The sequence below is a fragment of the Centroberyx affinis genome, unplaced genomic scaffold (genome assembly GCF_046629955.1).
Source record: "Centroberyx affinis isolate AG114_WGS23_722 - 3 ecotype Tasmania unplaced genomic scaffold, CSIRO-AGI_Caff_v1 ptg000743l_1, whole genome shotgun sequence".
Classification (NCBI taxonomy): Eukaryota; Metazoa; Chordata; class Actinopteri; order Beryciformes; family Berycidae; genus Centroberyx; species Centroberyx affinis.
In genome coordinates, this window is record NW_027279356.1 from 103842 (window position 1) to 119607 (window position 15766).

General features: G+C 42.6%; 1 protein-coding gene across 1 annotated transcript; it reads left to right on the forward strand.

Annotated features, from left to right (window-relative positions):
* Window positions 1–392: 392 nt before the first annotated feature.
* On the forward strand, window positions 393–13417 carry mapk9 (mitogen-activated protein kinase 9). The gene is made up of 12 exons (XM_071519830.1): window positions 393–538; window positions 5959–6105; window positions 6699–6828; window positions 7228–7286; window positions 7634–7772; window positions 8300–8465; window positions 10946–11017; window positions 11843–12025; window positions 12494–12618; window positions 12721–12784; window positions 12912–12983; window positions 13261–13417. Exons 2-12 carry the CDS (start codon window positions 5990–5992, stop codon window positions 13395–13397), a joined length of 1263 nt encoding a protein of 420 aa, XP_071375931.1. The 5' UTR covers window positions 393–538; window positions 5959–5989; the 3' UTR covers window positions 13398–13417.
* The last annotated feature ends 2349 nt before the right edge of the window (window positions 13418–15766 follow it).

The window sequence follows — 15766 nt, forward strand, 5'->3', positions numbered from 1 at the left end:
AAAAAATCAAGGAAAAAGGAAAAATCTGAATAGTATCCTTCTAAAATTTATTGTAGAATTAATGTAGCTATTTTTCCTAAGGTTCCCTCTTTTGTCTTCTGCATTTTTAGTCTTTTGTGTGAAATAAATTATGTAATTTTACAGTAACTATGGTATATAATATAATGACGTGAGCTTGACACTGTAGATTAGTATGTCCTGATATTCTCTGTGTGTTCCATCTTATCTTAGTCTTTTACTGAATAACACCCATAAAAAGAAAGTTTGCCAAAAAGTTAGAAAAAAAAAAGTTTACGCTCACGTTAGACGTTGCGTGATGACGTCATCCCTATGCTCTCTGCTTGTTGTGGCGTTCCCCTCCTCCGCACCCGTCCGTGCTGGAGTTAGCTAGGAATTTGGGAAGCTCTATCTGTCGTGACAGCCCGGACAATTGTTCTCCTAAACTTTTCTGATTCCCGGTTGTGCCTGAAAGACGGAGGGACAGGTTTTCCTGTGTTTTCGATGCATGGGAGTGACCTGGGAGCGGCGAAGGGAGAAGGTAGGTGCTGTGTGTCTGCCGCTGCCCGCCTGGCCGTCCGTTGGTCCGTCCGGGCTTTCAGTTCAGCCCCGGCCCGACTACCGCATTGCCACCGACAGAAGTGAAACAGAGGGGAGAGTCTAGGCCTCGGTGAGTTTGTAGCCTGCTAAACGTGAGGTTAATTTAATGGGCGTTAGGTTACTGTGCGGCTTCGCTCGTAGGAACCGATTATTTCTGACTGTATTAGGCCACTTACGGCCAGCAATGCTGTGGCGTGTCATAGACCGGTGAGCGCAATGACTTCATGCCTGTGTGTGTGTATGTGTGTGTGTCTCAATGTAGACATGCTGGACGTGGAAATGCAATTGATTTTCAGTTTGGCTAGTTATTAGCTCTGTAACACATGGTTGTAAGTGTGACGTCACATGGTATATTTGGCTTACCTTAGACTTAAAATGTACATTTGGCCTAACGGATGGCATCTTTGTAGGCTGAATATGCTCAGTTGTATTTCAGCCCACCACCAACATCACAGCCCATAAACACAGGCCTACACGTGATAAGAGCTGATGCCATATTTCCCCTCAACCAAGTATTTGACGTGGCATTTCAGGGGCAATTGACAACAAATCAGAGTACCTCAATCACCAAGTCTGATATGGGATTAATCTGTCTATTTTTTAACTGAAGAAGGCATAGACAAGTTGGATGTCATCTGTGTGTCTAGTTTGGGACAACACATCTCGTGCCATTTTTCAACACAACATGTGTCAATAGCAACACACTTTGTTTTGGCATCTGTTGCTATTAACACATCTTTAACACATTTCATCCTTTGAAAGAGAGTAGTCTAGTCTCAGCAGACATCTGTAGCACACACATTAGAGCAGCAGCAGCCTATATGTGGGCTCAAACATCCCTGTGTGGTTTTGTAACTCTGCTACATAAGGCTGGGATGCTGACTCCTCAAGCCAGGCTAATCTGATATCACAGCCAGCTCACTGTCTCCCAGCTCCCACTGAGAGCCACGGCCACGTCAGTGACTAACTTAGCTTGGACCAAGGGCCAGTCTGAGGATGATGAAAGAGGTCACTCCCCATAGCATCTCCATTCATAGTAATATTATCAAAGTCATATCCTTTCATAATTTTAAGGGACAAGGAAAATAACACAATTCACCTGCCTGCCATCTTTTCACATATTGTCTCTTGTCATGCTCTCATATATTCCTGTCATTGCTCTATTACGTTTTAATAATCCTCCACCTTTTCATAATGCACAAATCACACGTTGTTTTATGTCTCCCTAAGTTCTGCTGCTACAGATACTACTGCTGCTTTAATATGCACATTAATGCTGCATCTATACTTCTAAAACATTTTCATTCATACATTTCCCACTTAATATGTCAGAGTGTAGGAATTGTTAGTTTGTTTGTTTATATTCTATTTCTCTTTGTATCCTACACTACTACCTGCAACGGCCCAATTTCCCTCAGGGGTGATTAAAGTAGGGCTGTAGGGCAATAATTCAATTTTTTAGTTTACTATCAATCATCTTTTAATAGAATCATATTGTGAGTAATGACATTGAGTTATCGTGATACACAATTTTGTTGTCTAAATTAATGATATGAAACAATACTAATTAAAATGAGATCTGAAACAAATTGGGGAATAATATTTAAAAATCTGAATTTTAACATACTTTATATAACGTTGCAGTTCACTGTGATGGACTTCAATTTGATTATTTAACATGTGATTTTGCATATGTTGGCAGATATAGTATAGAAATAATTTCTTATGATTATCGTGATATTAATGTTGACATTAAAGTTTCATCTAATCTGACCTTATGTTGAATTTGAACAAATTCCCTTCTGTCCACTGGCTGCAACTGTGATCTGTGTGTGTGTGTGTGAGTGTGGGTTTACCTGGGATTGCTTGTCACTGTGCATCAGTTGTCCCCTAGCCTGTGTCCAGATCTGTGCTGAGTCAACTGTTGTACAGTTAGCCTAGGTCTTCCTGGCATGGCAGTAAGTGAAGGATTGTACATACGCTTGGCCTGCAGCTGTAATGTGTATTTGGTTGTGATTAATGGTCCTCTCATGGCGTTCTCTAGGCTCATCTGTGTGTTTTGCCAGTGCAGCAGACGTTTGGGTTCAAAACAAATTGGAGAAAAAATATCAAAATGCCACTATTCCCTACTGTTGTTGCCAAATTGAAAGAGGGTACCTGTTTTTCTCAGAGGGAAAGGCAGTTCAGAATATTTGTTAAACAAGGTATTCTTGTGCTGTGTTGAATCCATGGTGTACAAGCTGTGTTGCATGTCAGAGACACTCTAAATGAGCAAATCCTAGGCATTAGCACCTCATTGCCCCCCACCCACATTTTTAATAAACTGTAGAAATTAAGTCGAAAAAGCTCTGCCCACATATCAGCAAAAGATATTTTTGTCCGTATCATTCAGTTCTACAGGAGGGATGTTAGGACTCTTTGCCTGCAGGGGCAAGCGATGGGAAGACTTAAGGAGACCGTAGGGAAGATGGGAGAGAACCAGAAAGGGCAGAGGAGTGAGAGGATGACGGGAGCATAAAAGAACGACAAAGGAAGACAAAGCCAAGGGAAATGGGGAGAGAGAGAGAGAGAGAGAGAGAGAGAGAGAGAGAGAGAGGGAGAGGGAGGGAGGGAGGGGGAGGGAGAGGGAGGGAGGGAGGGAGGGAGAGGGAGGGAGGGAGGGAGAGGGAGAGAGGCACGAAAAAGAGTAAATGTCTAGGCAGCTCTCCCCTTGGGTGTAGAGAGAGAGCCAGCTGGACTCACACGTGAGAAAAAGGAGAGAGAGGGAGGAAAGAGGAGAGGAAGCCAGGGAGGCAGAGGAAGAAAGTAGATAGAGAGATGAAAGGATTCATTTTTCATCTGAGTAATGGTGTGGCTGGAGACCCACGCCTCCTACATCTGAAGGCACATTTTCTTTCGGTGTGTGGGTGTGTTTAGTTTATTTGCACAGTGATAAAACATAGAAGTGAAGTGATAAAAATAGAATGATAAAACAACGCGCAGGAGATGAAAAATGACGTGTGCAGGAGAGATTAACAAACCCAAGGGTTTGAAATTCAATTCAAAACAAACCAACAAAAGGAACAAACAAAAAAAAAATCAAGATGACAAGCCAAGACTCGGTGGAATTGGATAACACAATCTAAATGAAAACAAAACATGTGGTGGAAAACACTACCACAAGTGGCATAAAAAGACAGAAATTAAATCAAAATAGTCCCGATGAAGAAAATGAAGTGAGAGGGGAAGTGAGAGTGTGGTACTGAGTGGGAGGGTTTGTGTATGTGAATGTGTTAACATGTGCTTGTGTGTGTTTAAAGAGAGAAAGACAGGGGGAGTGAGAGCGAGACTGAGTGTGTGTGTGGAGGAAGGGATCAGGTTTTTTATTTTATTCTCTGTTTAACTTATTTAACCAGATTCGCCTCAGTGAAATCAATAAACTAATTTCAAAGCGAGACCTAGACAGGCAAAGGCCAAGACAGCAGCAGCACATTTAAATACAAACAGCACAATAATAACACATTTCTTAAAATTTCAAGTCTATCTGCAGGCCGTTTGATGCAAAGGGGACAGAGATCATGAAGCCTTTCTTACCAGTATCTATTTGAGCTTTATGCTGAGCAGATCTGACTTTTGTAACAGTAGACTACACTGTCCTCCACATTTCTGTGTAAGATAAATCCATGAATAATGAGGAGGCTTGTCTGGTACGTACGGCCTTTAAAAAATACAACTCTCCCAGTGAATGAGCTTACAGATGGACAGATATGGCCAGCAAGCCCCGGAGTACAATGTACAATCATGACTGAGGCCCTTACAGATGGTGACAAATCTCATTGTGCTATGGTAAACAGTATGTGACATGCGCAGACACTGAGATGACATGTTTATATTCAACAAATCTCACTAATCAAGTAAAGCATAAAATCAGTCATTTTATAGGCTCAAAAGAAAACCACAGATTCTTTCTTAAAGGCTAGACTAACTTACTACTCAACTTTTTCACAGGGTTTTCAATAGGTGGCTCACAAGGAATGTTTGACAGTTTTCTCCCAGCATTAGTAAAAGTCATTAACACACTTTTATCGGCATTTATTGAAATGGTCGTCTTTTCTTATCACATTTCCACCCCCTCTCCTGCCTTAACCGAGAATCAAGTGCTCCCAGCCTTTACCTCTGTTAATGTTGTTAGTGCTGTAGCCCACGCCACAGTTCTTTTTAATGCTGTCACAGTGTCAAGGCCGAGACCGAGTAGCTTTACGATTCAGGCAGCTCAGGGTGCTTTCTAGCTTTGTTTGATCATAGCAGCCTCTCCCCTGCTGCGTCTTTCTCTCTCCGCTCTTTCTCTCTCTCTGACAATGAAAATGAGTGACTGCTTGTGCCCCTGTTGCCTGTCAAACAGAAAGGCTGAAATATCAGACTCCATTTAACCTGTGGCTATTTTGTGAAGGAATAACAAACAGCCGTGACTGTCCGCTGTTGCATAGCCACACACTGCTGTGTCCTCGCCCACACATACACACACACACACACACACAAATGCGCGCACACAAAACTCTCCCCTCTGGCCAAGAATAACACTCCTCCTCCTTCCTCCTGCCCAAAGCATCAGCACTAACACTGCCGTATCTCTCTACACTCACACAATCACATCATGTGTGCACACACAAATATACACAGACATGGACATCCATAAGCATAAATTAACCACTAGCAGTGTGTTTGTGTGTGTGTGCTTGTATGTGTAGTTGTGCATGTGTATAATGTATGTGTTTATTGAACATGAGTGTGTGGTTGCGTGCTGTTGTTAGAGGCTGTTTGGGGAGTTGTGGTTGGTGTGTGTGTGTATGTGTGAGTGTGTTTGTGTTAGTGTGTATGTGTGTGTTATGCAGCCCCAGCAGAGTTTAGACAGAGCAGGGAGAGCCTTAGGATCTCCAAGCTGTCAGCCTCTCTCTGCCTCTGTTCTGCACTACACACACTCACTAAAAAGTTCACAGCCATGACCTCAGCTCCAACCCACTGTTACTTTAGTCAGATGAACAAACTGAACTGTAAAGCGGTGGATGTGTTTTGGAACGATGGATTGGTTGGCTCTTGACTGGGCCGAAAATCAAGGGAGTAATTCCAGGGACACACAGATGGCAACCATATTAGGCCCCGTCATTCAGTGTGGATCAATTGAGCGATTCAGTGGATCGACAAGAGGACTCCAAGTTCCTCTAACACTGTAATAAGCTTATCGCAATGATGTGGTAGGACTTATTTACCATTCTGCCTGGCCTTTTGACGATAGGAGACTCTGTGTACAACTGGCATGAACTCACTCACGATGTTTGGGTGGTTGTGTGTGTGTGTGTTGTGTGTGTTGTCGTTCCCCTGCAGACAGTGCTGGTGGTCCTGACTGTTCAGCAGGATGAGTGAGGCGGAGGGCCAGTTCTACAGCGTTCAGGTGGGAGACTCCACCTTCACCGTACTCAAACGCTACCAGCAGCTCCGCGCCATCGGCTCCGGGGCCCAGGGCATCGTCTGGTGAGACCGCTTTACACTAGCCAACAGAAACAGACATGCAGAGCCAGTATGGTCTTTGCTAGTTCAAAGCTTTATGTTTTGTCGTTCCTTTCATTGTGTTCATCACCAGCCCAGTGTCCTGTCAAAGTGCCCTTGACAAAGACACTGAATCCCCCAAGCTGGATTAGAGTGTCAGCTAACTGCATAAATTGTAACTGTAAATTTTTCTTTTTATTGTGGGATCCTCTTTCGGGATTTGATTGCACATGCTGCATCTGATGATGAGTGCACAGAGGCATTTGTGCCTGTTTTATGGCTTAAACCACTGAGCAACCAGTGCTCTGCCCAGTGGACAGGAGAGTCTGCAACCCATTCTCTGCTTTCAATGTCTAAAGTGAAGGGAAGAAAAACTCAAGAGCACCTTTTTCCTTTCTAAAAGATGAATTTACAGACCAGAGATGAGTAGCTATTGTAGCTTTCTGCTAGTCAAGTTGATGGTGTGTCAAGCATCAGCTTTGCTCTGGAGGGTGCATTTATTTTCTTCCTCAATAACCTCTGTCCCTTTTTGTACCCTCCGCCTTTCCCCCACTCTCTCTCTCTCTCTGTGTGTCCAGCTCTGCTCTAGATTCAGTCCTTGGTATACCAGTGGCAGTGAAAAAGCTGTGTCGGCCCTTCCAGAACCAGACCCATGCTAAGCGTGCCTACAGGGAGCTGGTGCTGCTCAAATGTGTCAACCACAAAAATGTAAGGCACACACTTTAATGCAAGCTCTTTTTCCTGTCTGATGGATCACCTAATTAGTTTGTTGCATGACTTTTGCAAACTAGTGGCAATCAAGCCAAAATTTAACATACTTTCCTTATTTAATTTACCTGATGAGATTGAAAAATGACTAATGGCATACAAACATGTATATCTTCAAATACCTTCACAATTTGTCTGTCACGACAACGTAGAGTTAAAAATAGAAATAATGGACTAATTGGAGAAAGAGAGAGGGTCAGCTCGCTGCGCTTCAAATATAATCTTCTTCCAGACAAACTCGCTTAGTGCTCTCCCCTCAGTTGGCTACCTCTCCACTGTGGAGTGGATGTAGATGGGGGAGTAACAGAGTGGACTAATGGCCTGTCTCTCTGCTTGCAGATCATCCGTCTGATCAATGTGTTCACGCCTCAGAAGTCCCTGGAGGAATTCCAGGATCTGTGAGTAGCAGTGGACTGTTTTTGGCTAGAACTGTCTACTCTTGTTTTCTGCAGAATTCAGAGATTTTAGCTGAAGCTTCTCTTTTCTTCCTCTCTTTCTCTTTCTCCATCTTACTGCTATCCATCTGTTTACCTGTCCACCTTCCCCGCTGCTCTGTTTAGCACAGATTTTTTTTAACAACTATGCTGTCATACTTTTATTGCTTTATTTGCTTTTGTCGCCATTGCTACCCCGCCCCACCCCACCCCACCACCGTCTTCACTGCTCCTCCTTTGTGCCTGTTTCTCCCTTTTTCACCATCTTTCTCTTTTTGTCTACCACTTACCCCCCACCCCCACCCCTCCAGGTATCTGGTGATGGAGCTGATGGATGCCAGCCTGTGCCAGGTGATCCACATGGACCTGGACCACGAGAGGATGTCCTACCTGCTCTACCAGATCCTCTGTGGCATCAGGCACCTGCACTCTGCCGGCATCATCCACAGGGTGAGATGGTCGGGGTGTGGGCAGAGGAGTGGAGACGATTGGGGCTAAAGGGGTTAACAAGGCACTCAAGGACTTTCTGACGCACTGTAGAAATATCTGCATATCTGAATACGCCATTTAATCGAGAATGTGGTCTCAAAATCTTTTTTTAAATTTTTTTTTATTTGTTAATGGGGTGAGATCACTTGTTTCTAATGCAAATCAACTTCTTTCATGACATTTTTTTAAATAATATATTTTTTTTTTATATATATACTATTTGAGTGATCTGCCCTTATATTCCTGAAACAAGTGAAACTGCATTGGAAACTTGGAAGCAAGTGGAATTATTTTGCCCCATTGTTTAAAGAAAAATACATGAGACTAAATTACATGTTAACATGGGCATTTTTTGATTTTTTGCAGTGCACTCATTTCTCCAGAATAATTGGGGGTCCATTCTATTCTTTCAACATCCACCTTTTGAAAATACCTCCAGGGAGATTATTTACGTGTATCTATAGATGTTGTTGCCTCTCTCCCCTCAGGACCTGAAGCCCAGTAACATTGTGGTGAAGTCGGACTGCACTCTGAAGATCTTGGACTTCGGCCTGGCTAGGACGGCCTGCACTAACTTCATGATGACTCCATATGTGGTGACCAGATACTACCGTGCCCCAGAAGTCATTTTGGGCATGAAGTACAAGGAAAACGGTAAGGAGGAGAACTAAGCTGCACTGAACTGGTGGTCTTAAAACTGCAGTTTGTAAGATGTTATATCTCTAAAATGTTAGCATGAACTGAAAGTGAATAAAGCTTCTCTGCTTAAGGCACGGTGTCATAAAGAATAGCAAGAATACTTAAGCTGTAACCCACGATAGGGGTTATTGGCGGTTGCTGACAACACACTTTAGCTTTGATGTTATTACCATATACCATGGCCTGAAGTGGGTTATTGCCGTTATAAAACGGTTACTATGTTGTATATTTCACAAGAATTCCTCATCATACTCTGGGGCAATAATTAATCCACAAACAAAACATTTTTTTTTTTGCGACGAAATAGTCCCCAAGCCTGGCAATTTCTTACCATAGCAGCAATATATTTCCTTAGCGACATTAGCATACAGCAACCATTTCTGTCCCAAAGATGGAAGGTGATGATAGCCAAAGGCACAGAATATTTTCTTAAACAAAAAAAAGTAGGCTAAAAGTATAATATCAGTTTTCTTTCTTGTTTATATTTATCTGAATATTAATTATTCCATTAATTGTACAGCCACTGAAATAATGACCATCATGTGAACTAGACCTGCTATCTGGGCCTACAGCCGTCACTTTATCAGGAGGCGTTGCTGTGCTTGAAGTCGGGATGCTGCTGCATTTCCATAGCAGCCGTCTGCCTCACGTATTTCTTCCGCTCCGGTTTTTCTCCAGCTGAGTCAGCATGTCATTTTTCTCTTGTTTGTAGAGGCAGGATGTGGTTTGTCATCATCTTCAGCCAGTTGCTGCTTAAACGTTGGATTGCCAAGAAGATTAAAAGTGATTTTGAAATCCTCCGTCTTCCCTTCTTACAAAGTAGCTGTTGAGCATTTTTTCTGTGTAACCGTTCTTTCCTTAATATACTTTAGAGCGGAGCAATATAGAACTGTCAAGAGACCGTTGCCATGGTATATGTGGTATATGGGATTTATACCACGGCTATGAACCAATCAGAGTAATTAGAATAATTTTATGTGATATACAGCCACAAGATGATACAGCAGCTAGCAACAACGGTTCAGAAACAACAGATGTTTAGTCCTTTGGAGTAGGAAATTCCCTTGTAAACTGTATGTGTCATGTTCTTTTCAAGCCTGTTATCTACCTTAACGATCCACTGACCTTGTTGATCATAGTGTGTTTTTTCCTGGTAAAATCCTACATTTAAAAGTTCATTGGGTCTTTGGGAGCTGTGGTTCATCAGCATTACTGCTTATTGATTATGACAATGGATGTCCTTACTGTGCCGCTACTCTGCCGCAGTGGACCTGTGGTCGGTTGGCTGCATAATGGCTGAAATGATCTCTCACAAAATCCTTTTCCCTGGAAAGGACTGTATCCTTTGCTGTTCGTCTGCTTGGTGTTATCTGTTGGTTTCTCAAAGTGGGTACAGGGGACCCACAGTGGACCTAGAGGAGGTTCTACAGGGTCCCCAGTAAAATGAGGAATAGTTAATCTCATTCATTAGAAGATATGAGAGAATGTTTAAGAAATACTAGTTGAATTAATGTTTTATTCTTTCCACTGTTATCTGCTGCCAAGAGCATACACAATAGACAATCAGCCAAGTCTATAATAGATCCTGTCTAATAACAAATATCTTCTCAGTGAAGTCATCACGACCAAATCTTCAGAGATAAGGGTGACTGGTCTTTGGATAAATTAGTAATGAAAACATTTGGGAGGCCCTGGTTTAATCAGGTTTTTCCACTGTGACTTGGTCCAACAGGAAAAACTCTTGGCCCAATTAGGAATGTAGCTACTGTATAATAGCAGTCACAATGAATAGTGTAAACATTGTGCATAAGTATAGTTTATGATTTATGCATTGCCTGTGTGCAGTAGACCTAAAGTGCCTTATCGGAGCACAGAGAGCTTTTAACTCCATTGATACTGAGGGAAGAGGGAAGAGGGAGGAGTTAAAGGCTATTTGTCAGAAATACATACTCTAAAGCAAACAGTCGACTCAGAGAGAGAGCCGTGCCACATCCTACTTTGCCAAGTAGACACACACACACACACATATGCGAAACAGGCAAAGAGAGAGAGAGAGAGAGAGCAACAGCTGTGTAAACTGATAAGCAGAGCCACAGAGCCGAGGAGAAGGGCCTGGAAGGCTGTGTCTCCTTCCCAAAGAGAGAGAGGGGGGGGGGATGAAAGCCAGACTGAAGATTAATATGGCGAGAGCATCAGGCCATGGCTCGACTAGAGGATGGACAGAAATTAAGAGTTTATCATTTAATATTAAACCAGGGATGCATTACGCCATTAATGTGTTGTTCATTTGTGCGGCTTCCACGTCACTTTACTGTACATTTTGTGTGAATTCTATTATGTGGCTTGTTGTTTTTGTGATTATTTTTATTGACCATTGTGTGTGTGTGTGTGTGTGTGTGTCTGTGTCTGTGTGTGTGTGTGTTCTCTGTTCCCAGTGGACATCTGGTCAGTGGGGTGTATCATGGGAGAGATGGTGAAGGGCAGCGTCATCTTCCAGGGCACGGACCGTATCCTTCACCGCTCTCTCTGTCTCTGCCCTGCTCTCTCCCCTCTCCTACTTCCCTCCATCTTTTCCCCTTTTCCTTTTCTGTCACCTTCCTTTCCGTCTAGCATATCTCATTTGTCTAGACTATTTTCTTTTCCTGTATTTCTCTCAGCTCTCCGTTTTCCATTCCCTGTCCTCTTATCTTGTCCGTCTAGTCATTTTCCTTATTGTCCCCTTCAACATTACATCTGTTGAATAGGACCACTCGGGTGTTTCAGCAGACCCCAATGTGAACAGTTGGCTGTGTGTGTTTTCTCCCCTCCTCGGTGATTGTTTATCAATGGAGTTGTTGGAGTTCAGATATCCATTTAGCCTCTTAATTGATGGAGGGAATCAAATTGAAGCGACTCAAATCATTTGCATTTATATTGGCTGTTTCTCTATTTCTAATGGGTTCACACCGCTCTCCACCCACCACCGCCTTTCCCTAGCACTGTCCATTTACACCTGACTAGCTGAGCTATTCTCCTCAGGGTGCAGGGTTCCTTGGTTTATAGAAAAGAATTGCTTTCATTTCAGGACAGAATAGACTTCCGCTGTAATTGTAACGGTCAGCAGGGTTCCTGAATGTATTTTTTTTTTATATTTTTCACGTGGAACATTGTGGGTATGTGGTTATATACTGTATGTACAGTACATACTGAATAATATTGGTGGGAGTGTACTTATTTGATCATATATTTATGACTTGATTCCCTGCCTTGGCTTTAAATACATCCCTCTCATTTGATTACATACATGACCATATTACAGCTGGGGGTTTTTTCCGTAACAAGTGTGTGTCCAGACATCGACCAGTGGAATAAAGTGATCGAGGTTCTGGGCACGCCCAGTCTGGAATTTATGAACCGTCTGATGGAGACAGTGAGGAACTACGTGATGAACAAACCGCAGTATCCTGGGGTCAACTTCGCTGAGCTGTTCCCCGACTGGGCCTTCCCCTCTGACTCAGAACACGACAAGCTGAAGAGTAAGAACCCTCGCATCTCACCCCATGCAATTGTTTTTATTTCAGATGTACAGTATGTTCAGTTTGGTTAACTTAAAACTGATGCAACTTACGGTACTATAGCACAGACATTTTAGAAGGTTATCAAACTAGTTTTTAATCCGGCAAAACAGAGGTGTTTTTCTGCAATATAACGAGACATTTCCAAGCAAAATAACTAGGATACAGGACATTAAAACAGGACTTCTTATAGTACAACCAGTCCTTCCAGAGTATTACCTCACAGGGCCAAGGTTGTTCCACCCTAATGTGTGGCATTTAGATCTAGAGATTGCATCATGGGAACAAGAAAACAAATTGTGATATCTTTAGAGATGTTACCCAACACCGTGAGGGGAAGTCATCAGTTCTCATGAAGACTGCTTAAATGAGGTGATGTCATAGTCTTGTTTCCATAGTAACAGTGCCCTTCCTCCGTTGCCATAACAGCGGGTCAAGCACGGGACCTGCTGTCCAAAATGCTGGTCATCGACCCTGAAAGCCGCATCTCCGTAGAGGAGGCCCTCAATCACCCCTACATCCATGTGTGGTACGACCCCGCTGAGGCTGACGCGGTGAGAAGGCCGTTCCACTTGAGGCAGTTCAGGGGTGGAACTCCTATAAAATGCCACGGCCATGTCTGACCTTGCTGTGATACATTTCTCTTTGTTTCACAGCCGCCTCCCCAGATCTCAGATAAACAGCTGGAGGAGAGAGAGCACAGCATTGAGCAGTGGAAAGGTAGGGCATACTGCCCTCTAGGGAAATCCATCAGTAGTGCAGCTTGGCTCAAATTCCTTTACATTGCAAGTATGACTACATTACAAGTATGTGATGATGATACTGATCACTTTCTTTTTTTCCACAGAGCTCATTTATGAAGAGGTAATTGACTGGGAGGAGAGGAACAAGAATGGGCTGATGAAAGAAGATTGCTCAGGTATGTTTACAAAGCATTCATTCAGCATCTGCCACACACTACATCATGCTGCTTTAAGGAGGGGTCTTAAAGAATAACTGGCATGAGCTAAAGATTGTGATACAATATAGTGGGTAATTGCTTGCAATATGTCATTGAGGTTGCATCTGTCCTGAAAACGATATATGTTTTTTTAACTATTTGTGCAACTGCTTGAACTTTGCATCTCTGGGCTCTCTCTACTCTGTGTGTGTGTGTGTATGTGTGTGTGTGTGTGTGTGTGTGTGTCACGTGTCAGATGTGGTATCTGGTTCAGCCTCCCAGTCCTCGTCAGCCAACGACATCTCGTCCATGTCCACGGAGCAGACCCTGGCCTCGGACACAGACAGCAGCAGCATCGACACACTGACGGGACCGCTGGACGAGAGCCAGTGAACAGAGTCCGCAGCTTGGCCACACGTGTCTGCCTGCCTGCCTGTCTGTCTGTCTGCCTCACTGTTTCTTCCCTCTCCTCCCATACATGATACCCAAATATCAGTCAACCATCACCTTTCTTTCTTTCCTTCTGTTTTCACCCTCTTCCTTCCATTTTTTTCTGTTCTCAGTGTTTTTCTTTATTCTCTCCTCAATGGATAGGTCTATTTTTCTATTTTGTTTTCATGTGTGATCTGATGGGTCTTGTTGAACCTCTCAGCTTCAGCTTTGTTTTGGACTGCTGCCTAGAGGTTAAAGGTATGCTATCTATTGGGTCAAAGGTTTATCATTCTCTATAAACTCTTTGTGGATATTTTCAAACTTGATCAAGTACACTTTGATGTATGCATCCATGTTGATTTTCAGATTACCAGGAGTAGGTTGGGGATTGTTGTTTGTTCTCTATGCCTGTATCTTAATAGTTTTATTTTTTTTTAGTGAATATTACGTTGAGACCTTAAAAAGAGGCTGTTGTCATCAAATTTGAGCAGAGATGCACTGAACATAGACCACAGCTGCCAGCTGCTCTCCTGCATGTTATGTCGAAACGAACAAAAGCTTACAATCAGTCGATCGAACCAACCATCTGATGTTCATCTGATGATCAAACACTGGTTGATCCTTTAGCTAGCTAGCAGTATTGCAGAATCCCCCTGAGTGGTGCTTTCCCATAGTGTTTTTTTAATTAATTGGCTTGAGTGATGTGGATTTGAGCTTTTACTCCTGACAGCTAGGGGAAGCTGTGGTTGCAGTGTTACAGTTTTATTTCCTGATATAATGTACTGTATGTAAAGGTGTCATGATCTGATACTCATTGTGTATGTAGACCCTTTTATTGCAAGTAGATGAAAGTGTATTTGTTTCGTTAAGAAATTCAATGTACCTGTAGAACTATATCTTGCAATCACCCCATTTGACATAAGGTACTGACTATCAATGTGTATATCAAAAGAACATCATAATCCTGTAAATTTGGAAGAGGGAAAAAGATTCATGTGATTGTATTTATTTTTGTGTTCTTGCAAAGTGTTGCACACAATTGATGACATCGGGGCCCATGGAAAATCAAGTCAAAGCATTTCATTGACAACCCAATACATGGGCTGCTACTACTCTAAACCATTCCATTAGTACTGGAACAGTAACGACATGAATCACACATCATTTAGAACACATCTAAAGGCAGTAAAACATAAATAATGATGTTTAACTTGCATGATGGCATAAATGATGCCTATAGGACAGTTCTCGTTATAAAGAGAACTCCATTCAGGTCAATTCTTTTACTTACAGTACCTTGGTCTTCTTGGTTCTGAAAGCCGATTTGAGAGATGCTGTAGTTTTTTTGTTTTGTTTTTTTCTTGTACGCCTGTATGTATGTATAATTGTTATCAAAGTGTACTGTGCAGCACTCTCCTTCATAATCTCCTTTTGAGTTGTCCTTTGAGACAGCGATCACCCCGTCTGTAAAGGTAAAGTCTGTGGAGAACGTTGGCCCAGCAATACGAAGCAGAGATGGATGTCTCGGTTTAGAATGCGGACGCGACTGCGGAGTCCTGAATGGAAATCTGGACCCTGCAGCTCGAGATCGGAACTTAAAGATGAACCTCGGAAATAGACTGTGGAGCTGCTTATTGCAGACTGATTGCATAGTGTGATGGACATGCAGAAATACAACACTATGGAGTCAATGAGGACTTAAGCACCATATTGTACACTATGTTTTCCTTTAAAAAAAAAAAACCATGACCTTATTCATCCAATCATGCCTTAAATGACCAGGGGAGTGGCCAAGTCACTCCCTGGCTCCTATTGGATAAGGACTGAGCATCGCCGCGCTCAGAACATCTTGTATGTTTACCATGTTTGAAAAAAGCCTCATTGTATACACTGTACATCTCACATTTTTGTTCTGTTCGTTTGTCCTTTTATTTTGTTATTTTCAAAGATGTCCTATGTGATTGCAATGACCACAATACTACCACTTGGCCATCATCTTTTGCCCTTCCTCAACAAATAAAAGTGGACATCTTCAAGGGTTGATTTTATCTTTCATGAACGTTTTGTATAGTTCTCTGATTCTTTATGGAGTAGCAATAACTGCAGATCACATAAACACTTCCCAAACAGGGAAGGAAATGTTAATTATGTATACGTATACACAAACCAGTATCCAAGATCCAAATACTCTAGATTTTAGAGATTTAAGACAGTCCTATGCCTTGTTTTTGCTACATTTCTCACACATTGTTCACATTCTTGCACATCACACACACATTCTCTCTCAGAAGCTCCTGACGATGCATTCGGTCTTCTTGGCCTCGTTGTTG

What these genes read in the sequence shown, in the direction of transcription:
- mapk9 (XM_071519830.1), top strand. Translation starts at nt 5,990, where the DNA reads ATGAGTGAGGCGGAGGGCCAGTTCTACAGCGTTCAGGTGGGAGACTCC. An exon ending in CTGGAGGAATTCCAGGATCT is followed by an intron (nt 7,287 to 7,633) that starts GTGAGTAGCAGT and finishes CCACCCCTCCAG; the next exon opens with GTATCTGGTGATGGAGCTGA. An exon ending in AGAACACGACAAGCTGAAGA is followed by an intron (nt 12,026 to 12,493) that starts GTAAGAACCCTC and finishes TTGCCATAACAG; the next exon opens with CGGGTCAAGCACGGGACCTG.